Below are 22,875 nucleotides of genomic sequence, written 5' to 3'. Positions count from 1 at the left end.
CTAATGGCCGCTTCAATTCTGAAGAATCCGTTCCTTAATCGTAACCTCGCTTCAATGCGAAGCTGGAATTTTTTTTTTAATCCCTAGCCTCACTGGAATAAAGGTCGCCGCGAAATGCAAACTGTAAGTACAGGCGCCATTTTGGCCGCTACGTGAGACGGCACGCGTAGCAGAGAGCACCGCCGATTGGCCGGGACAAGGCAGCGAGGAGAGGCGCGCGAAGCCAGAGAGCAGAGAGTATGCTGGAGAAGCCAAAGGAACTACAATCCCAGCTTTCCTTGCGCGTGCGACGGCAACCCTGCAGTCAAAAACGACGGTTTGCGTTGGACTACAACTCCTAGCAGCCCCATGCGATATCGGACCTTTCCTTTTAAAAGGCGTAAGAAAAGTACAGGATGAATGGAGGGCCTTTGGTGTCAGGCGTTCGAAAGGCGGGAAAGGCGAACTACACTTCCCGATTATCAACGCGCGCCTGCGCCTGCGCTCTGGTACTTGTCGCCATCTTGCCCCTTCTGAGGCACAGCAAACAAACCCTATTCCTGGTGTCCCCTAGTCTTGGCGGAGGAGCCTTTTAGATGAGCCCCGAAAAGCCGGGCAGGTGGGTGACTCTCAGGCGCGTCCTATGAGAAACTGGCAGACACCCAGCATAGAGGAGCCCTGGGCCGGGCACTTGGAGCCCAGGTTGGGGCGCCCAGCCCCATCCTCCGTTGTTTCCTAACGGTATCGTGGGGCTCCCGGAGGTGGCCTGAGGGGGACTCTGGCAGGGCAGGTGCTAGGATGCCGGGGGTCCAGCTCTAGGAGCTCTCAGTGAGTTCTGGCTGTCCGACTGGCTGTCCGCGCGTCAACTCCTCTCTGTTGTCCTTCTCGCTGGGGAGGGAGCGAGCACAGATTCCTGCCGGGGGCTCCTGGCACCGGCTGCCGGCCAGAGGGGCTGGGTCGCGGGCTTGGTACTGGGATCGGCGCTGAGTGGCGCGGACTAAGAGCCTGGGCTGGTCGCTCTGGTGCCGCGGGCGAGTGCGTGTTGGGAGAGGGGGCGGGGCGGGCTTGTTTCCTTGACACTTGAGCTGGGGAAGGATTCCACGAGATCCTGGTGTCCCAACCGGCAGGGGCCCCTATTTCCCACGTTTCGGACGCGAGGCAGCCGTGGGTAGGGTCCCCCTGGCCGGGACGCGTTGGGATGCCGTGACGTGGGGCTGGATTCTGGCGGTGGAGCCGCCTCCAAAATCCTATCGGGAGGCGGGGACAAGCTTGTGGAGGGAGCGGATTTCTCTGGCTCTGCCCCTTTTTCCTCCTCCCCACCCCTTTACTTTATGTCATCGTGCCAGCTGTGGCGCGCAGTCCAGTTCTATTAGCACTCAGTTGATGCTAAACTGAGAGTGTAATGAAAAGTAGGGGGAGGGGATTGAACTGGGGGCGTAGAGTTGGAGTTAGAGCCCAGTCATTGGAACCGGATATAGTAGTTATTTCGGCTCAGTGATTTCTATCCTAGACAGTGAACTCACTTACTCATTCATTTTACTTTCTCCCGCCAACCATTCATTTATCCATTTAACAAATGTTTGCTGAGGGTTTGCTATATGCATAGCAGATATTGTTAAAGTCCTGAGCGCCTTTTGTTCTGTAGACCAAGGCGGTTTACCAATACGAAGTTCTTGGCATTTAAACTTTTGCTAAATAGTAGTAGTTTAATGATTACTAAGTCTAAATTAATATTTCATTGGTAAGACTTGAGAAGAGCATTCTTTATTACTGAATTCCATTAGCCCAAATAATGTTTGGGTTAAGTGAGAAAACTGACAGAAGTCACTTGCCCAAGCTTATATAGGTTTGTATTTATTAAATTGCATACCAGTCACTATGGAAAAACGGCATGTGTTGTTTATGAATACACATGCCAAACTGAGTGGTAATACCTTGATTTAAATACACGCATAAAACCGGTTTAGAATATCTAGTTTTGCCAGGATCATATTAGTAGCAGTGAAAAGCTGAAACTAGAACCTAGAGGTTGCCTGACCCTAAAGCCTGGACTCTTTCCACTGCTACTGACTGGTATAGTAAATTCTCAAATGGTGGTTTAATTCTTTGCCAGAAGTTGCAAAATATGGTGATGAAAAATGATCTGAGCTATCTTATTGGTTTCACTTTTTAGCCTGTGGGTGGATCTCCAGGTGAGTGGCTTCTTAAAGTACTCTGGTAAATTGGTTGTTTTTTCTTCTGGTAGGGAAGACAAGCTCTTTGGGGCTACCAAATATAAGCAGCAATGCCTGTTGTGTGGCCAACCCTTTTGGATCTCAGCAGGGATGAATGCAAAAGGATTCTTCGAAAATTGGGTATGATTTTTAATTTTTAATGGTTTTGGTCTTTGATCGTTTTCTTGTTTGGGGTATAGTTGTGTGCCTGAATGTCATCTTACGTTGTATTAGAAAATCTTTGGACATATAGTACAATCATTCTCACTGTTGTTTCTCCAGTGCCTGTTGTAGTGACTTGTAAATGAGGTGCATGGATCATCATAATACAAGTAGCTAAGACTCACTGACAGTAACTTTGCTATTTTGAATCTCTTATATTTAGCATTTCACTTAGCCTTCACTCAAACCTAAAAGATAGGCTTATTATTATTATTTTTTGCCTCCATTTTACAGATGAAGTTTAAGACCTGAGGTAATGCTGACACTATAGTCAGTATCTGAACGATTTTCTGTCTCACTTCAGCATACATTTAACCATCTTGAATGTATGTATGAATGACAAATACTTCTGAATTCTAAGTTAATATGAGCTGTACCTACTTCCCCAATTATGTTTTACTATTAATAATAAAACATACTTTATGCTTATTAATTAACAGCTTAATGTGCATCTTTTATAGCAGCCTTTCTTAAGTGTTTTAGGGAGAGAATTAAGCCCCAATGTCAAGGCATCTGTTGTATGTAATGAACCAACTTTGTCTTGCATCTGGAATGGTATTAAGTTATGTGCCATCTCAAAGAAATTTGAGAGGAGTTACTCAAATTATTTTCCATGTCATATAGTTGAAATGAAAATCTGTATTGAGAAATGCTGTCTTTGACTATTAGGAGCTTTTATTTACTGCTGAGCTTCGGGTTACACAATGGATGAAATAAAAGAAAAAAAATAATTTGAAAATGAGCAATAAATGTTTTAGCAGTGAATTATTTAGATAAAAGGCCTACCATGATGCCTGGCTTTTAGACTGTATTATTTAAAGAACTACAAAATGCTTCAGAGGAAATCTTTTTTGGGAATTCCTATATGTAGATAAATAGAATTAGGGCTACTCAAGCCTGCTAATATTTTTTCCCCTTTTATAGTTCCCCTCATGACACTATGAGGATTTCAAACCTGTTCTTAGCATTGTTTGTTTGTCTATTTTTACAGTTTTTTGGGATAGAACTGAGGCATACTCTACTATTGAGCTGTATCCCCAGTCCTTTTTTTCATTTTTTATTTTGAGACAAGGTCTTTCTAGGTTGCCCAGACTAGGCTCAAATTTGGGCTTCTGCTAAGCAGCTAGGATTACAGATACGCCTCACTGGAGTTGAATTTAGCATTGTTGTTTTAGCAAGTTGAGGAGACATGTTTTTCATGGGAGGGGTTTATCATCCATCTATTTTTTAATCTTATATACAAACAACATTAATTTGAAAAGTTTTTTACACGCTCATGCAGTTAATATAACTTACTGTCATTTGTAAAATTAGACTCACTTATTTTATAGCTGAACTAATTGCAGAGGAATAGATCACAAAGGCAATAGCTAGAATTGGGGTTTCTGGGTTTTGGAGACTTTGAATCAAGAGATTATGTTTAAAAATAAAAATAGGGTTAGGGATGTAGCTCAGCAACACATTGCCTGTCTAGCAAGCATGAGGTGGTGTGTTTTATCCCTGGTACCCCTGCCTCCGAAAAAGATAATATTTAAGCCCAAATTAATCCCCTTTTTTCCCCATAAGTGGCTGAAATGATAAATGGTAATGGTATGGTTTATAAGTGGATGAAGTGTTAAATGAGAATGGTATGGTATTAACCCAGAAAACCCCACAAAAATTATGCAAATCAAGAGACTAACATCTTTGTACTCAGTAAAAGAAAGAATACTCCTGAAGCTCCCCAGGGCTATGCATATCTGAAAAACTACTAACTATTAAAAAGATGTCACTTTGCAGAAGCAATGTGTACCATTGTGTTACAATGGGGAGTTAGTAAGTATGCCTAGGAAGAACAGTGGAGCTGGACATGGGTTTAGTGGCCCAGAAGGAATACTGAATAATTGTTACACATGCTTAATGCAGAATGCTAAATTTTTGAGTTTAGATGTATAGTCTCATCCAACACACCAAGTGAACAAGCCACCCAAGACATGCTCTGATACTTACAGAATTTGGAGTAAGATTACCCATATGTGAGCTTTTCCCTGCTTCTTGAAAAGGAGCAAACTATTCCTAAACCAGAAGAGAAGACTGCACAGAAGAAAAAGGTGTAAAAGATGAACAAAAAGTTAGGGGAGCAACAGTAAAGTTAACCTTGAAACAAATGCAAATAAAACTGAAAAATAAATAATGCTAAATTTATTCCTAATTTTAGTAAGAGCTGTGTGAGTAATGCTGCTGGAGAGCTCCTTCTGTACAAAAGAAAACATGTATCCTACCTGGTAATGTCATTGACACTTTCAGCCCTTGATAGTGTTTAGCTGGAAGACTTCCTTTGCACTTGTTTGCTCATCATCATAACAATGAACCTTGAATTGCCTTCAAGTACTAGCTCCAGATCCTAAATTTAGAGAGGACAATGTATTTAAGAATTAGCTTTGTTATTTTAAACATACTTATAAATTATGTTAATGTAAAATGCTAAAAAGATTTTACTTAATTATAAAGACTTTGGGACAGAGATTCTTTATGATATACTGAATGTACCACTGATAAAGACCTGTCAGTTCTGCCCCCATCCTCTCCTGCCTTGAACCCAGGGTCTTGGTCCAGATTTGCATCCCCAGCCTGTTTTGAGTTTTGGTCTAGTTAGCCCTAAGTTGCCCAGGCTTGACTTGTACTTGTTATCTTCCTGCCTGAGCCTCTCAGAGTGCAGAGGTTACAGTGTGTCTTAGTTAATTTCTTTATCCCTGGGATAAAATACCTGACATCATAACTTAAATAAGGAGAAGTTTCTTTTGTCTCTTGTTTCAGAAGTTTCAGTTCTTGCATGTCTCAAAGTTTGGTGGAAGGGCCTGAGTGGAGGAAGGCTGCTCACTTCATGGTGGTCAGAAAGAAGAGAGACAGAGGAGAACAGAGGAGGGAGCTATGCTCTTCCAGGTCATTCTGCCAGTGGCTTTCCTTTTCTGATCAGGTTCCACTTTTTAACACATTTTGCTGTATTGCTCATATGATTCAATTAGCTTTCAAAAGCCCTGGCTATGAGCACCTGAGACTTTGGGGGACAGCTAGATAGAAACCATTAGCACAGGCCTTGCCCAATTTTTATGATTACTTTTAACTATATAACTCTAGCCATGTAGGGTTTTATGTACTGTAATAGAATTCAATGGACGATTTGTTTAAATGGAATGAGTTGAGGGTTTTATAAAAATAGTTTGGCAAAAAAAAAAAGACTTGGTAAATTTAAAATTTTCTTTCTCCTTTCTTCTTTCCACTTTCCTTCTTTCCCTGGTTTCTTGCTTTCTTGTGGTACTGGGGATTGAACCCAGGTCCTTTGTACTAAGTTCTCCATTCTTTTTTTTTTTTTTTTTTTAGGTAAGTTCTTGCTAAGTTACTCAGGCTTAGCTCAAACTTGCATTCTTGCTTCAGTCTCCTGGCATGCTTGGATTACAGGTGCATGACAGCATGCACAGCTAAATCTTTTGGTTTTCTGAGGTGTTTGCGTGTACTTAATTCATGATAGTTGTGTGTTATAGGAGTTAACATTACAGTGGAATGGCACCAAAAAGGACACCAAAAATTTAACCAACTTTAAGACACATTATGAAGCTAGTGGGCATAATGGCTCATACCTGCAATCCCAGCACTTGGGAGACTGAATCAAGAGGATTGCAAGTTTGAATCTCTCCTGGGCCCTGTCTCAAAAAAAAAGTAGAGCTGAAATGTAGTTCAGTGGTAGAATGCTTCTTGGTTTGATCCTCAGTACTGAAAACAATCAAGATTTGAAGATACCCATAAAAATGGTCAACTTGTGTTTCTACAAATATTTCTGTGGTACTTTGTAGTAGTACTGTAATAGTAATGGTAATAGTAGTAATATTCTATGAATAGTTTGATTTCTATTATTAACTATACATAATTTTGCTTCCCTTAATATCAAATTCTCAAATGTAGTCACTGTAACTGGAAGTTACTGAAATAATAAGAAACACTATCTGCTCTGTTACTCTTTTACTCTCCTTTTCCACATTTGCCTTCCTTTCCCTTCTTGCCTGGAGCATAGATATTTTTTTCTTTTTCTAATTAAAGCTTGTTTCCAGGTTAGATGATAACTTTCTCCTCTGTTCATTTACTGCTGTTCATTTACTGCTGTAAGTAAGCTTTATTATAATTTCTTGAGGATTTATTACATAGTAGCTGTATTTTACAGTTAACTTCTTTACAGCATGACCTAACACCCTATATAGCATGTATGTAATAGGACTCAATATTGATTTGTTGAATAAAATATTTATAAATATTTAGAGTATACTTAATTTTTACTTGGTTATTTTCAGTCCCTTTCTCTACTCTGGGCCTGTTAAAAGCAGAAATAATGTTTCCTGAAATTAAGTTTTTCCTTCATGTCTCCTAGAATTAAGTATTTCCTTTACTGTCTAGAACAGCAGAGCTTGTCTTTCAGGAGAAATTCCAGGAAATGTCAACATAGTATCCAGTACAGGTTGAACACACAGAGTGTACACTTTGGTTAATTCATTTGGATCAGCCATTTCTATTTAATATCGTTGGACCACTGGACCACTGTTCTATATAAAGCTTCCTTTTGACAGACTTGTGAATAATGTTAACTAAATGAGACTACTAGTGTGTTACTGGTAATATACCTAGTCTGCAGTCATGCATTTATTTAGCTTATATTATGTTTTATGTCAGGCACTGGCAAGTAGCAAATTGTTGTGGCACCTTGATTATGAAGATAATCTAGTCTGAATATATATTCCTTACCATTCTATTTATTTATATATACTTGTTTCAGAGTATTAATGACTTAAAGCATCTGTACATCATTTCTTTCTATTCTATAAGTTGTTGGTATTGTCTGAGATCTCTTTTATCTCTCTTTGTGCAGTTGGTAGTTTAGCCGAGATGACTGGACCTCTCTCTTCATGTGGCCTTTCATTCTGGGCTGCTTTGGAGCTTGGTATCTCTAAGAGAGCAAGGCCCCAAGTTCTCATTTTTAGCAAGTATTGTTTCCAATATTGTTTTAGCAAGTATTATTTCCAATATTGGCCCAAAGCACATCACATGGCACTCTAGTCTGTGGGAGAGAAGTACACAAGCTACAATGGTATGCATGTATGTTTTACTTGGGGCTGTTGAAGACTTGTAGTTTTATATTTTAACCAATAAGAGGGATTGATAGATTTGTAATGGCTATTTCTATGAAAGAGTAAATAAAGCTGTCTGGGGCCTGAGATTTAGCTCAGTTGCATAAACGCCTGCCTGGCAAGCTTGCGGTTGTGAGTTCAATCACCAGTACCAAAAAAAAGCTCTCTGGTTTGGTATTCACTAAATAATAACCTAGTTGCTTTAAGAACATTTCATGTTTTCTAATTAGTCATTTTGATGATAGTTTTGTAGCTATAGAGGATCTTAGATCTGGAAAGTACCTAGAGTGTTCTTTTTAAATAATGAAATGGGTTCACAAATAAGAAAGGATTTGTCTGAGATGGCCCAATTAGTAAGTAGCAGTGATGGAGCCAGACTTTTTTCTTATTGTGGCCATTGCAAAGACGCATTTTATTTTATTTTTTAAAGATTTTCTTTTTTAAAGGCTGAGCCAGAAGGCTTGCTGTAAGTTCCAAGGCCACCCTGGGCTACATAGTGAGTCGTTGTCTCAAAAAACAAACAAAAATTTTCTTTTTCCTTTAACTTTTATTTTTTATTTTTTATTATGTACATATTTGCAGTACATAATGAATACATTCATTGTGGGGAGTTGGTACATGTACATGGACACCTCTTAATATGTCTTCTTTCCCTCCCTTCCCTCCTCTATCCCCCATTCCTCCAAATCTTTTAATTCTCTTCCTATTTATAAAAGATCTGGCTCTTTGTTTCCTATTAGGTATCTTTTTGAAGTTACTAATACTTTAAGTTTCTTTTATAAGAGAAACTATGTTGCACAGTGCTCACTGTACTCTCACCTAGCCAGAAAGGAAGTGGTAGTTTGAATTTTTAAGCAGGGCTATGGAATTATTTTGAAAGTTGATCAGTGAAAATGCTTTTCAGTAATGCTAAAAACTTTTTTTAATGAGTCTCATTATATCACTTGGGGATTCCTGTTGTAAATTTGTTAGATTGTTTTCTGCCTGAACATGTTACATACAGGACAACTGTGAAACAATAGAGAACAAAATGATACAAATTGTAAAAGCCACATTTAAATCCTTAGATAAAGTTTTTGAAAGGACTTAAAAAAAACTTACATTTGACTGATTTTAAGTTTTTAGCCCTGAAGTTTAGGCATAGCCATAGTGTTAAAATACTGAAGGCCTACCTTGATAAAATAATTTTCTTCTTCTAGAATTGGAGGCATATGCTGGCGTTATCACTGCACTTCGAGCACAGGGAGATCTCACCAAGGAAAAAAAGGATCTTCTTGGAGAACTCTCAAAAGTTCTTAGGTAAATTGTCATAAGTTTGGGAGGTGTTATTCTAGAAATTTCATTTTGAGGGTGTTTATTACTTTCCACTCTCAGATTAAATTGAAGAACAGAAGTATTCAAATTGTTGGTGCTTAGAGATCCTATCCTATTTGTGTACTCTTTTCCAGAAAATTTTGCAGTTTATCCTTTGTTCTGTAATCCCATCAGAAAGGGTTAAAGGCAAGTTTAGTTTTGGTCCACCTGGGAAAGGCAAGTATGTTTGATGAAAATGGAAGAAAGAAAAACTGACAGCAAATGAATATGAAGATCTAAGGTGGCATTTGTTGGAGGGAAGAGAGATATGCAAGGAAGATTCCTTAACATGTAACTGGGTGATAATTATGTAGTCATAGCGTTAAGTGTAGTCTTCCTTCAACTGCACTAGAGTGGCATTTCGATCCAATAAAAAATTCCAGTTGAAGAGTTTCCTTAATACTTTTCTTTCTTTCATTTGTTTTGCAAAGTTTATTTGAAAAAGTAAAAGTGAAGAGTGAGGGAGAAGCTGATTCTGCAGTATGAGGCTGGGTTGAATAAAAGAAGAAAGAGCAAAAACTACTCTGAGAAAGCTGGGTGGGATATTGTGAGGAAAGGCAGGATATTCCTTCACATTTTTCTTGATTCTGACATTTTAAGCTTTCTCAGAAAGTGTTTCGTTTTAACTGTTTGGCGTTTATGTTGAAAGATACTCTGTCCTATTATTTTTTAAGTGAAAAGATGAATGAGGTTCTTCCTGTTATTTAATAATACTAATGTAAGGATGCAGTTAATCTAAATTCTCAGTCTTATTGTTTTGTTGTATGTTTTTTCATAAATTCTGCTTTTTAATCCCTTAAATGTTTCAATTCATCGTATAGGTTCAACTTAAATAGTGAAGAATACAGTTGGAAGACTGATCTTTTATTATTTGTGAATAGAACGGTATAGCCTTTAAAAAAAAGCTGTTTAATATTTTACATGTTTAGTCAAGTACAAGATTAATATAAGCATATTTTTACCACTGGTAATATAAGATATAAGATACATAATATAAGATACATAGTTGGAAGTGTTGAATAATAAAAGATTATTACCTCAGTGTTAAGTTTCATAGCACATAGCCACAGGTTACAGATTGTCTTGCTACTTTCATTCCTTTATTATATTTACTGAACATAAAATTATAGACTCTTAAGCTTTAGAAAAGATCTTAGAAGACTTCTAAATGCTAAAGTCTTCTCAGCAGCCATGATTAGGAGGCCATTGAACATCAGTTTGTCTCTTTAGATAACAGGTAGCTCTGCTAATCTTGTATGATCAGATATATCTGAGATTTGGAAGTAATGCCTTGATATAAGGCTGTGTTTGTTTTTTTGTGATTTCTAATTTGTAACGAATTCTTTCTACAGTTACACAGAATCAGTATGAGTCTTTTTCTAAGACTGAATCATTTGACAATCTTAGGCTCCTACTATGCCTTTTCAGAAAGCACCCCCACCCCGCCTGTTGACTTAAACATTAATAAAAGTATAGAAAAGAGCTGCCTGCTTGGCAGAGTTCTATAATGGCTATTTTTTTTCATAGCATCTCAACAGAACGCCACCGTGCTGAAGTTCGGAGAGCAGTAAACGATGAACGGTTAACAACAATTGCACATAAGTAAGCCATTAGTCATACCACCCCTGATTTTTTTATGACATAGTATAACATAGCTTTGAAACAGTCTTCCTGTTGTGTAGCAGATTCCTGAGTACTTTATCTTAATAACAGTATTTCCGCTCAGGCATCTTGACCATAGTGGTCATTGTTTGTTCAATTGGTTATGGTTTTTGCATTTTGTTAGGCTACCTTAAAATACGTAGGTCAGATCCTGTTACAGGGTAATTTCTGTGTAACTAAAGACCACCAAGGTTTAGCGGATGATTCACTTAAGTAAAGTAACAAAATAATGTGCCTCCTCAAATTGAAAGTCCCTTAGGGGTTCTTTGTAATGGGTATTTGATATGTATATTATTTTAGGCATAACTTTTTTGTATGTAGCTCTATTTCGTGTATTTTGAGATAGAGAAAAACCCTAACATATTTTTTGCTTGTAAGACATGCATATATCTTAATTTACTTTAAAAAGTAAAAGTAAAATGGCAAAGGACTCATCAAATTGTTTTGAAATCATTACAACTGTTTGACAGGTGGGATGAGGGTGGACTGAGGGCAGGGATCAAGTATTGAGTATAGATGGAGACAGTGCCTCCTAAGAATAGAAAGGAACAGAAATTATCCTTAAAGTGTTGATATAGGATGATAGAAATATTTCATAAAAATATGTTAAAATATAATTTATTCATTTTTAATTTTTGTTTTAATGTGAAATTAAACTAAAGGAAAAATTTAATGCATTTCCCTAATGTGATACCTTAAACTATGTATTTAAACTAATTGGCAGAATTTGCATTTACCACAAAAGACCTGTTAGCTTTGTGTTCTTTATTCTCCCTCATTTTACTTAACACATAAAATGGGGTGCTTTTTTTTTTAACATCATAGTTTGAAAGTTTAGCAGTTTATCAAGAATTTTGAGATTCTTTAGTGATAGGTATGCACTGTAAAAATTGGAAAATTTCCATTGAACATTTTAGTACAGTATTTATTTGTCAGGCTAACATGGTTGAAACATTCAAGTACTAATGTATTCCTTTTTTAATTTGCTCCAGACTTTTGAGTTGGGATTCTCTAAAAATGATAACTGAGTCTAAATCCTAATATGAGAACTGGTAATAGGAAATTTGTGTGCTAGATAATAAAATAGTAAACAGTAAGTTGCATTCAGAGGCACTTAGAGACAAATTAGTATCTTAGAAACGTTAGAACAATATTGCGGGACAACTAGTTGTAAGTTGATGCATCAGTGTCATACTTAAAGGATAACATTTATTTAGTCTCCTTTTCCTTTTTTCCCCTTTAAAGAATGAATTTATCCTTATATTTGGGTGAAAGACCAAGTTACAGGTATGCAAATAGGTTATTATTATTTCAGGCTTTTTCTTGTATTTATTTCCAAATTAAAGCTCTCAATTATTCAGGGGCACATTATTCCGTTTATGAATTAACCATGCCCCTTGCTTTTCCTTCTCTTCCCCTCCTCCCCTTCCTAATACTTCCCACCCTTTAGCCATTTTGCTGCTTGGGAGTACCTCTAGTCAGAGGGTGGGAAGGGAGAGGAGGTGAAAATTTTAATTAGTAATTTTAATACTTGTTAGTTGTCCTGGAAAAGATTTGGTGAAGAATTTACTAGTATTTGCCAAAATATTTTTGGATATTATGTGAGTTTCTTTAATCTAGTTAACCTCTCCCTTTCCTTCCTCTCTCCATTAGCATGGATAATTGAGAGTTGGCTTTTATCTGCCTGTGTTTCCTCTTTTTTTTTCTCTCTCATTTTGATTTCCTTAATATATGAATTTCATTTTTTGAAAAGAGTTTACTTCAGTGTATAATTTTAAGCTGTTTAGGTCTTTTTGTACTCCTGTTTTAATATTTTACATTGTGGTTTTAGTTTTACCAGACACTGTATTTACTTGATGAGCCCAAGAGTTAGTGAGTAGAGGACTGGGTGATTGCGCTTTTCCATTAGAAATATCAACAGAGCTTAGTTCCAGAGATTATGTATAGGAGGGCTTCATACTCGGAGTTTGAAAAAACAGTGAGAGGAATGCATGTGAACTGACTGCATTCCCTTTCTCCTTTCCCTGCCCTCCCCCACGCCAAAGAGCAGTTAAGGCCTGAAGGAATGTGGTTGAAAAGTGATGAGAAAGCCAAGATGGAGCACACAAAGGAAAGGGAACAAAAGGAGTGGGGTGTCTGAGATCAAAAAGGAGCCTTGCTTGTGGCTTAAAGCATAACACATTTATTGTTTGGCACCAAGCCACATACTAAGGCTGATGCTATAATTCAGATTTGATTTATGACAGAATGTTAAAGCTTCAGATTTTTAAATTGGGCTGTACTTACCCATGTTGACGGAATAAAGTGGCTGTCTGGAATTTCTGCTCTTTAACCCTTCCTTTCACCGTTAGTCAGACATTCCAGGATACTGTGTTTCTGTGTGAGGAGTAACCATTCCTTTCACACCAAAGAATGATGTGACAGCCAAGGTGATTTAATTAATATCATTTTAAATTTCTTGAAATACAGACTAGAGCAAGGTTTCTATCTCCTTTGCCATATTAGTATAAACAGAGGTATGATACTGAGACTAAGGCATCTCAGTGAAGCCCTGCAGTAAGATGTTTAGTTTGTAAATTTAGTTGAGATGACTTATGTAACTAATGCATATTTATACTCATTACTAAACAGATAGGAAATTTTAATCTAATTCTAACATTTTTCACTCATTTAAAAAATTCAAGCATGTTTGCATGAGTGGAAATTCAGAAGATTTATAAAGTTTTAAAAAAGTTGCAGTTGTCTTTTACACTGCAAGCTTCTCTTTTTAATAAAAGCCTATATTCATGACTTTAAATGATTAATCTTCTGTAATTTCTGCTACAATTTAAACAATGCACCAGGTAAGTGTAGATATCACTTTATTAGTGTGGTAAACTCACACCAACCAAGTTAATAAGTAATGATCTAATAAAATGATAGCATAATAAAATAGGCCAAAAAATATTGAATAGTGTGTGTGTATATATATTTATATATATATATATTTTTTGGTACCGGGGATCTAACTCACAACTTCATGCTTGCCAGCAAGTGCTTATGCCATTATCTAAATCCTTGGGCCTGAACAGCTTTTAGAATTTTTTCCTTTAACAGTTAGCTATAGCTCTTTTCTACTTTTCTTGTTCACACCACTCTTTGTTTCCAAACTAGTATACTATGGAACTTTTAAATTTGTCAGTTATTGGGGTTTCAGGGAGCCCTCTTTTTTTGCCTTAGGTAGGACTGTGTTAAAATGAAGGACTTTATAGATTTTTCACAGTAACTCAGTTCAATTCATCAGCTTTTAGAAATTCCTTTTCGAACTGTACTTAAATTCTTAAGTTGTAATTTTTCTTCCATTCACTGAGTTCCCAGTTGATACAAATCAAGGGCAAAAGTTTAGACATAAAACTCATTTGTAAAAAAAAAAAACAAAAAAAACCCCCTCATTTGTAACATTTTATGTTTTTGTCATATGTGCCAAATAGCTGAAATATGTTAGTTGAAGGAGACATTGATTAGTTGTGGACCTTAGAAAAGCTATTTAGCCTGTCTTCTGGCTCAATTTTACCATCTATAAAATGGAAATAATAAGACTCCCAATTTCACAAGATTGTTGAGGGAACTATGAATTAATACACATAAAATGTTTAGAACAATGCCTCTCATATAGTAAATTCTTAACTGATTTTAACTTTCATTTCTACCCTTACCATCATCATTATTCTGCTACCCACTAATCATGGCTTTTATGTAGTCCCTCTAAATCTGAATCAGTGTATATAGATTCTTAAATGCTGTTACATTGTAGAATCCATGGTTTCAAAAAATATATAGAAATAGTTCTGATTTTATGAAGCAATTGATTAGTTTTAGGTGAATGTTAATTTTAGGTACTAGTGATTAGTCTGGGTCATTCATAGAGCCAAGTCAAGAGAAGTGACAGTTTTCTTTTTATGGTACTGGGAATTGAACTGAGGGCCTTCATGCTGAACTACATCCCCAGCCATTTTTATTTTTTATTTTGAGACAGGCTCTCACTAAGTTGCTGAGGGAGGATTTGAACTTACGATCTTTCTCCCTCTGCCCTCCTCAGTTCTGGGATTATAGGTGTACACCACAGACCCAGCTGACAACTCTTTTTTTTGGTATTTCAGCCTCTGGTCAGATTCTCAGGATGAAACTCACTCAAGAAATGTCGAGTAGAGAAACATAGTAGTGTCTGTTGAGGAGAAAGTCTAAATAACCCAAATTATTCTTAGAATGAATGGTGGTATACATAAATACAAATAACATAGTGGCAGTTTTCTTTTAGTGTCCTTAGATCTGGTCTATTTTTAACAGGAAGGCACTGTATATGTAATATAATGTAGTATAATAAAATCATTAGTAGCACATACTGTTATGTATATAACTTTCTTCTTTAATACTTAGTTCCCCTCGTTTACTGCCTCAATTTCCCTTATTTAAAAGCCTTTAGAAACTCTGGCCATGCAGGCAGATACATAATTTTGCAAAGGTTCAGTGAATTCCATTTTCAGTTTTTAAAGAAGACCTGAGTGTTAGTATTATGAGTGCTTTTTACTTTCATGGTTTAATTACAAAATTTCATTCTAAAATTTACTAAAAATGCTAGTTTTTGTTAGTGAAACAATGAAACCAAAACTAGTATTTATTTAAAAGCCATAGAAAAATATACCATAGTTTCAATTATGTTCATTGTAAGATTCAGATTATAGAATGAAATATATAAGAACTTAAGTTTGTGGCATTCCTTGAATTCTAGTTATACATAATTTTGATCTTGCTTGCTTAAAATGAAGTCTCTTTGTTCATTAAGGGTCCTTTTTATAATTCAGTGTTATATTTGATTTGTTTTTAGTAATTGAGAGCCCTTGTAGCAGTGTTTTCTCTTTTGTTTAGTATGTCTGGACCTAATAGCTCTTCAGAATGGTCCATTGAAGGTCGTCGATTGGTACCACTGATGCCCCGACTAGTTCCCCAAACAGCATTCACTGTAACAGCTAATGCTGTTGCCAATGCAGCTATTCAGCACAATGCATCTCTTCCCGTGCCTGCAGAAACAGGAAGCAAAGAAGGTGAGTAGGAAAATACTATTTAGAGAGTGTTTTCCTCAGAATTTTCAAGAAAAGTTATCCTTTTTTTTTTTTAATCTTATCTTTATTGTAGTATTTAAAGGTTATGAAACATAGTGGGCAACTCTTGTGCTGAAGCTACAAATTAGAAAATTTGTAGTCTCAGCCAAAATTAATCTTCTTTTTGTTGAAAATGTGTTATGTTAATGGTAAAATTACAAAAACCCTTCTTGAAATGAAGTTTGACATCACCATTTCTTATTAGAAGTGGATAGAAGACTTTAATGGATGCCATTACAGAATGAATTAGATAACATGTTTAATTGCTGAAAACAAAGCTCTACTTTTGTCTTCTGCAGTTGGTGGTATACACTACTTTTCTGCTTTAGACACTGTGCTTAATTCATTACCTGGCAGATGAAAAGATTTTAGAAATTCCTTTTTGTTATTTATGAAAGGTTCTTGCCCTAGTATAAATTACTGTACAGTTATGGTGGTGGTTACTTTTCCTGCTTCTTCTTCAGCTCTATTTGGAATTCCCCTTCCTGTTTGCACGCACAGAGAATTCAGCTCGGTTCCTCACATGTCATCAGTACCCACCCCATGTGCCGCTTCAATCAGAGGTCCTGTAACCCTCTGCCTCTCTGTTTCTGGTGAAAGGAGACAACCCAGTCGCCATGGGTTGTGTGCTCCTTTCCACATCCTCAACTCAATAAATCTGTTCATTTTGTACTTTTGCTTCTCTGTTGTGCCAGAATACTCTAACAGTTCAATCTACTAATTGACACATGCTTTAAAAATCTTTGAATTCTGAGACCACCATATTTGAATTGACTCTAGTAGCTTAGGTTTTTGCATGACAGTGGACCTAAAAACATTGCATTTGTCACATTACTCTGAGCAATTGCTAACGATATGGCCATGGAGTGGAATGAGACACTCTTCTTGAATGCTAGGCTGCTTTAGGCTGAAGATAGTTAAATCTGTAAGGAAGTAGTTGTCAGTGTACAAACTGCCTTCTTTGGGTTACTGTTACTCTGTTGTTGGAGAGGCATCTTTCCTCTCTTCCCACTTTTATTTTTTCTATCTATTAGCTCTCCGGAAGAGTGGTAAGAATGTAGGATTTCCAATAGTCAAATCTGTGTTTGAATCGTATTTTGCCATTTCCTAGCCCTGTAACCTTCAGTATGAATTAGCATTTGTGAGCTTTGGGATCCTCATCTTTAAAATGTGGTCATGGTGGGAGAATTAGTGATAATGTATGAAGGGGATTTAGCATAGTGCTGGTTACTCAGTAAATAGTACCTGTCTTACTGTTGATTGAACTGTTTCCCTTTGTTGAATGAAAAAGGTTGAAATTTGATGTTGTTATTTTAGTTGAGTTATTTTTGCATCACTTGCATGGCAAATGACTAGTGAGTTCATTTATATAAAAGAAATTTATGTTGCTTCTTCCCTAATAATATATTGGAAATAGCCGTGGTTAGGGAAAAATTATCCATCACCCCATCATTGACACATAGTACTAAAAGGAGATACAAATATTTGCCTGTTGTGGATGCCATTGCTGTGAATGAAAAATGATTTTCATTTTTCTTTGTATAATTTTAAAGTTGATTTCTTTGTGACTATATTTTTGTCTATTGTCAAAGTCACCTGTAAACAAGCTATTAAATAATGGGGGGAAAACTCAGTTTAGATGTTAATTTTAGGAAAGCTGTTAGTACTTTTTAACCTGTGGACATAGTACCTAGTATTGGCCTCTTAACTTTTGATCACGTGAAAACGTTAAAATTGGCCTGCAATAAAAATAAATTTTCTGTATGCCTCTGGTGAAAGTTAACAGCAAACTTTTTTATCGTTCCTTCAGTAGTGGTTTGTTATTCCTACACAAGTACCACGTCAACCCCAACCTCTACCCCCGTTCCAAGTGGCAGCATAGCAACGGTTAAGTCTCCAAGACCTGCCAGTCCTGCCTCCAATGTAGTTGTCTTGCCAAGTGGAAGTACTGTTTATGTCAAAAGTAAGTGATACTCTCAGTGTTTCCAGGGCCATCTTGGCTAAATATTGCAGGGTAGGCTCTGATTAGATCTGCCTTCCTGGAATAAATCATCAGGCCACTAGCATTACCAGTGGTTAGTTTTTGAAGATTTCAAAGAGTTCCTTTCTGTCTATGTGACTAGGTGTGTATTGATTTTCAATCCATTATACAGTTTGAGAAGTATCTTCTCTTTGTTCTTTTTGGGGGATCTGCCTTTAAACAGTGCTCTCCTTCAAGTATTCACTTGTTTTGATTGTAATGGACTAGAAATGTGAATACATACTGAAGGAATATACTTATGTCATGTAGTCAACATTTACTTCTGTGATTCTAATCTTTGTAGTGTTTTTATTAGTTCACATAATATATCATTCAGCTGTTAGAGTCAGTGAAGTACTCTAAAAGTCTTTTATTCAGGAATTCCTTGTTTAATGATCTAATGATTTAACAATCTGCTGCTCTGACTTACAGCCCTCATTTGGATTTACCATGGAGGGATGTCAGTGGCAGTGTGCCCTTATGGTGGCTTCTTCCATAGTATGGTACTATAATTTTTGATGATTGTACTGTCTAGTACAGTACTATAGATTTATGTTGTTATACATTATACTGTACTGAATCTTGTAATATACATACGATTCCTCATGTAGGGACTAATTTATTTAATGACTAGCTTCTAGGAACTGCCCTTTGTTGTTAAATGAGGAATGTCTACATTTCTAATTGACTATTTTTAAAAAATTTTTGTTTGCAATTTTAACTTGTTGATTCTACCCTATGAAGGAATGTATTTTTTTCTTTTATATTGCTGCCCCTTTTTCTTTTAAAATTTATTTTACCTTTTGCTTTGCTTTTTATATATTGAGATCATTAATATTTAATTTTCATTTTACTCAGGATATAGTTGATTCTTTGTAATTTTTAGAGGCTGTGTTTGCTATTTTAGACAGGGGTGACCCTGTGTTGTTCTCAGCCCAGTTGAAATTAGAGTCAGAGTTAAAATGAAGGTGTTAGGAGTTATCTTTTATTATCAACCCATGAGTCATGCTGTATAATTTTTATGCCTGCTTTAGAGATTTTTTTTTAATGTAGATTGGTATCGTATTATATCTAATTTGATTTTTTTAAACATGTCTATAACAATAAAGGTTTTAATATATAAAACAAAAGCTATGAATCTTGAACTATTAAACTTATGACTGATTTCTGTAGATTTAGCCAGGGTGGTCTTTTAAAATAAGCTCCACAGACTTATTTTTTTATTATTATGGTTTTTTAAACACTGGATTCCCAAATATGAAGAAACCATTTCTCAAAATACGTAGTTTTAAGTTCCAAGTAGTACGTTGTTTTATATTGAGAAGTCACACAGACATTAGTTTGGGGTAAAAACAATTATCTATTCACCTGACTTTATGTCTAAGATACCATACCAGGGAAACAAGCCATAAGATTTAGCTCCTAAGTAATGGGAAATAAGCTTGTAAACAGATACATTGCCAAGTGGTAAGCGGTATAGAAGAAAAGGTACAAAGTACCTTATAAACTCAGAGGAAACATGCTGGATGAGCAGTAAAAAGTATTTTACTGAGGAAATAACTTGGAGGATGACAATACCAGGATGATGAAAAGGTCTTTCATGGTAGGTGGCTTTTTACAAAGAACAATATTACGTAGAGACCCAGAAGTAGAATGTACTAAGTTGTTTTGGGGAATGGTTTAACATACCAAGATTTTAGGAATGAACATGGTTAGGTGCAACAAGATATTTTTGTGTTCTTGGAAAGATATGAGGCCTTTAATGATATGGTAATGATTTTATACCACATCTTATAGAAAGATAAAAATTGCTAATGCCAACTTAATCATGCCAATGCACTGCCTATGGTATGAAATTTTGTAACTGATAGTAGGACAGAGGGTAGAAATTGAAAGAGTGGAGGTATAGACATCTTTTAGGAGGTTATTGCTAAAATACAGGTAAGAGATAAGAAAGACTGATGTGGAATAATGGACATAGGTTTAAAGAAAAGAGAGAAGATATTCAGTGACAGCTTCTCTGAGGAAGTATAGATTGGACTTACAGGTTGATTGGCCGTAAGGCAAAGGGAAAGATCAAGACTGACTTGATCACACATAGTTTTTTTTTTTTTTTTTTTTTTTTTGATACTGGAAATTGAACTCAGGACCTTGCATTTGCCAAGAGGTCATTGTGCTGCTGAACTGTAACCCTGATCTGACACATGGGTTTTTAAAAATAAAATACAAAACGTAATGTTAGTTTGGTATAAATATAGCAATATTGTCATTGCCTTTCAGGTGTTAGCTGTTCAGATGAAGATGAAAAACCCAGAAAACGAAGGCGAACAAACTCTTCTAGCTCCTCTCCTGTTGTCCTAAAGGAAGTTCCAAAGGCTGTTGTTCCAGTTTCAAAGACGATCACTGTGCCTGTGAGTGGCAGTCCCAAGATGAGCAACATCATGCAGAGCATTGCTAACTCCTTACCACCCCACATGTCTCCTGTGAAAATAACCTTTACCAAACCGTCAACACAGACAACAAACACAACAACACAGAAGGTATGTAGTAGATGTAGTATGTGCCTGCCAGTTGTTTCTATCTCTTTCTGAAACTGTGATGTACATTTAACAAGTATAGCTGAGTGCTTATTATGTGCTTGGCAGTATGCTGGGAATGCTCATATATTTTACTTGTTCAGTTCTTCACAGAAAAATTAAAATTGGTATTATTTTTGCCCATAGGTGGCTAAATCATTTGCCTATGATGAAACAGCTAGCAGATTTACTTTGAGACTTATTTCATCATTAGAGTATCATTTGGAATTTTTTTAAATAGCAAAGTTTTTTAAACCTCCTTTTGTCTGACTATACCTTCCAAAACTCATTTTTTACTTTGCCAAAGTAACAAAGTTATCAGAGTTGGTTTTTTGTAAAGAAAGGAGGAATATGGTCTTTCAAAAAATTTTTTGTATGCTATCATGAATTCATTCCTAAACTGTTCCCTAGGTATGCATGTTTAAGTTGTCAGTAGTCTAAATATTGCATGCTATTGGAACCTTTAGTATTTCCACACTAATCTGGACTCTGATGGACTCTGGTAGCTATTGTACACCTATATTTCTGGGATTTTTCTTTACTGTTATTCTGATCTTCTTCTTTTATCAGTTTATCTATTCATTTTGGTAGAGCATATCCTCCAGTAACTTTAGGATATATGGCTGGATGAAATATTTTGAGGCTTTTCATTACAGGTTGCAAATTAAATTTTCTAGCCTTTCATTTTTGTCATGGTTTAGCTAGGTAAAGTCTTCTAGGTTGGAAGTCATTTTCTTAAAATTTTAAAGGTACTGTTCTTTCAGGTTTTGGTGTCATGTTTTTGTCTTTGAAAAGTCTTAGTAACTTCCCTAGTCCTGACATTTCAAAGAAATATTCTTTGATGTAGGACTTTATTTTATTGATTATGTCATATGCTCAAGTATGACTTCTCATTTTGGACACTTATGTCTTTCATGTCTCAGAAATTTTGAGTTACTCCTTTGGTTTTTCTCCACTTCTTTGTGGATTACCTGTGATTCAGGAGGTAGAATTGCCTCAGTTGGATTCTTTAACTTTCTTGCCTTTTGCCATTCTCATTTTCTGTTTGTTTGGTTTTCCCACCTGCTATAGCAGAGTGCTTAAAGATTTGGATTTTGAGGTGAGACTTTCTAAGTTGCAGTCCCAGATTTTGCCACTTAACAATTGTGTAACTGTGGGAAGATTAAACTGTGTACCTAAATTTTCTCATGTGTGAAATACAGAAAAGATACTTTTAAAAGTTTTGAAGATAATATGAAAACTGTTAGAGCTTAGCAGATAATAAATGCTCTGTAAGTATTACTATTCCTGTTTTTGTTTTTTTTCCTCAGTATAAGGATAGAACTTCCAGGAATTTTGTCCTGAGCTACATTCCCTGCTCTTTTAAATTTTTATTTTGAGGCAGAGTCTTGCTAAGTCACTAAGTTGCTCAGGCTGGGTTTGACCTTGCAATACTTCTGCCTTTGCCTTTGAGTGCTTTTTTGGATTATAGGATCGTGTTACTAGGTCTTTTTATTCTGTATTCAATATTTCTATGGGAGTTTCCATTTTTTTCTATCATGTTTTAAATGTCTAGTCTTTCTTGTACTCTGAAAATTCCTTTTTAAAAAAAATCCTGTTAGAACATTGTTATATTCTTTGATCAGATGATTTTTTAATTTTATTTTTTTTGAGACAAAGTTTTTGTATGTAGTTCAGGCTGGCGTTGAACTCAGTACATAACCTAGACTGGCCTTGAATTTATGGTGCTCCACCTACCTCAGCCTTCTAAGTGCTGGGATTGCTGGTGTGTGTCACCACAACTGGCTTGATCTGATGGTTTTTATGTTTTCTTCTTTCATGTACTTTATCTTACCTGTAAGTTCATTTTATTTATTTTTATCTCTTTCATTTCAGCATTTTCTAAAAATGTCTGGCTACCTACTTATATATAAAAGTGGGCAGTAAACTTTGTGTGTATGAGTGGGCGGTGCTGACTAGTAACCTCCTTATCGGTTTTCCTAGCTAGATTGTTTTTTTTAAGGAACACTTACTCCACTTTTCATGGTATGTAATGTCTTGGATTTTTTTTTTTTGGACTTCATCTCTTGCCTTGAGTAATTTAATTTTGGCTGCCAATATTTGGAGTAAATGGAATAGATGTAGGTGACCTCACCATAAATTATATTTTTATTTAGCCCTTTTTTAAGTGTACCACTTAGTTACCTTAGTTGTATGTAGTGTGAACAGATTCCTTTAGATTCAGTTCTTAAGTGCCTGGTCTTCCTGTGATGTGTGGGAGGGCAGCTAGAGATCTAAATGTTTCGTCAGCAGATTTTCAACTAGTTTTCTTCTCTTGACTCCCACTTTTATCCTCATGTCAAAAGCATGTTGTATTTGCAATTCTTGACTCTTTTTCTTGCATGTGAAAATTGTCTTTCTTTCATAACTGGCGTGGTTCATTTATGACTGGTCTGTTTTCCACTTTTGAAAGGTTTATAGCTGCCATCATTCCTTTCATCTCTCCTCTTCCCTTCTCTCCCCCTCTTTCTTTCTCTCTCCACCTTTCTTCCTCCTTTTTTTCTCCTCTCTGTCTCTGTC

General features: G+C 36.2%; 1 protein-coding gene across 17 annotated transcripts in view; it reads left to right on the top strand.

Moving 5' to 3' along the window:
• The first annotated feature begins 443 nt into the window (after positions 1–443).
• Positions 444–22,875, top strand: part of Emsy (EMSY transcriptional repressor, BRCA2 interacting) — a 95,860-nt gene continuing 73,428 nt past the window's right edge. For 8 of the 17 annotated variants that reach the window (XM_063256462.1, XM_063256458.1, XM_063256455.1 and 5 more), the window contains exons 1-8: positions 444–598; positions 2,225–2,333; positions 8,767–8,866; positions 10,448–10,522; positions 11,828–11,869; positions 15,488–15,663; positions 17,531–17,683; positions 20,021–20,280. In XM_063256462.1, the coding sequence (XP_063112532.1) occupies positions 2,264–2,333; positions 8,767–8,866; positions 10,448–10,522; positions 11,828–11,869; positions 15,488–15,663; positions 17,531–17,683; positions 20,021–20,280 (876 nt within the window). In that variant the 5' untranslated portion in view covers positions 444–598; positions 2,225–2,263. The remainder of the gene's footprint in view (positions 599–2,224; positions 2,334–8,766; positions 8,867–10,447; positions 10,523–11,827; positions 11,870–15,487; positions 15,664–17,530; positions 17,684–20,020; positions 20,281–22,875) is intronic. The other 9 variants (XM_063256457.1, XM_063256454.1, XM_063256463.1 and 6 more) reach the window with 7 other exon arrangements.

Source organism: Cavia porcellus, unplaced genomic scaffold, assembly GCF_034190915.1.
Source record: "Cavia porcellus strain 051 isolate PalLab524CR breed Dunkin Hartley unplaced genomic scaffold, mCavPor4.1 scaffold_9, whole genome shotgun sequence".
Classification (NCBI taxonomy): domain Eukaryota; kingdom Metazoa; phylum Chordata; class Mammalia; order Rodentia; family Caviidae; genus Cavia; species Cavia porcellus.
The sequence above is the reverse complement of the archived record's forward strand: the minus strand, read 5'-3'. Positions and strand labels throughout refer to the sequence as shown.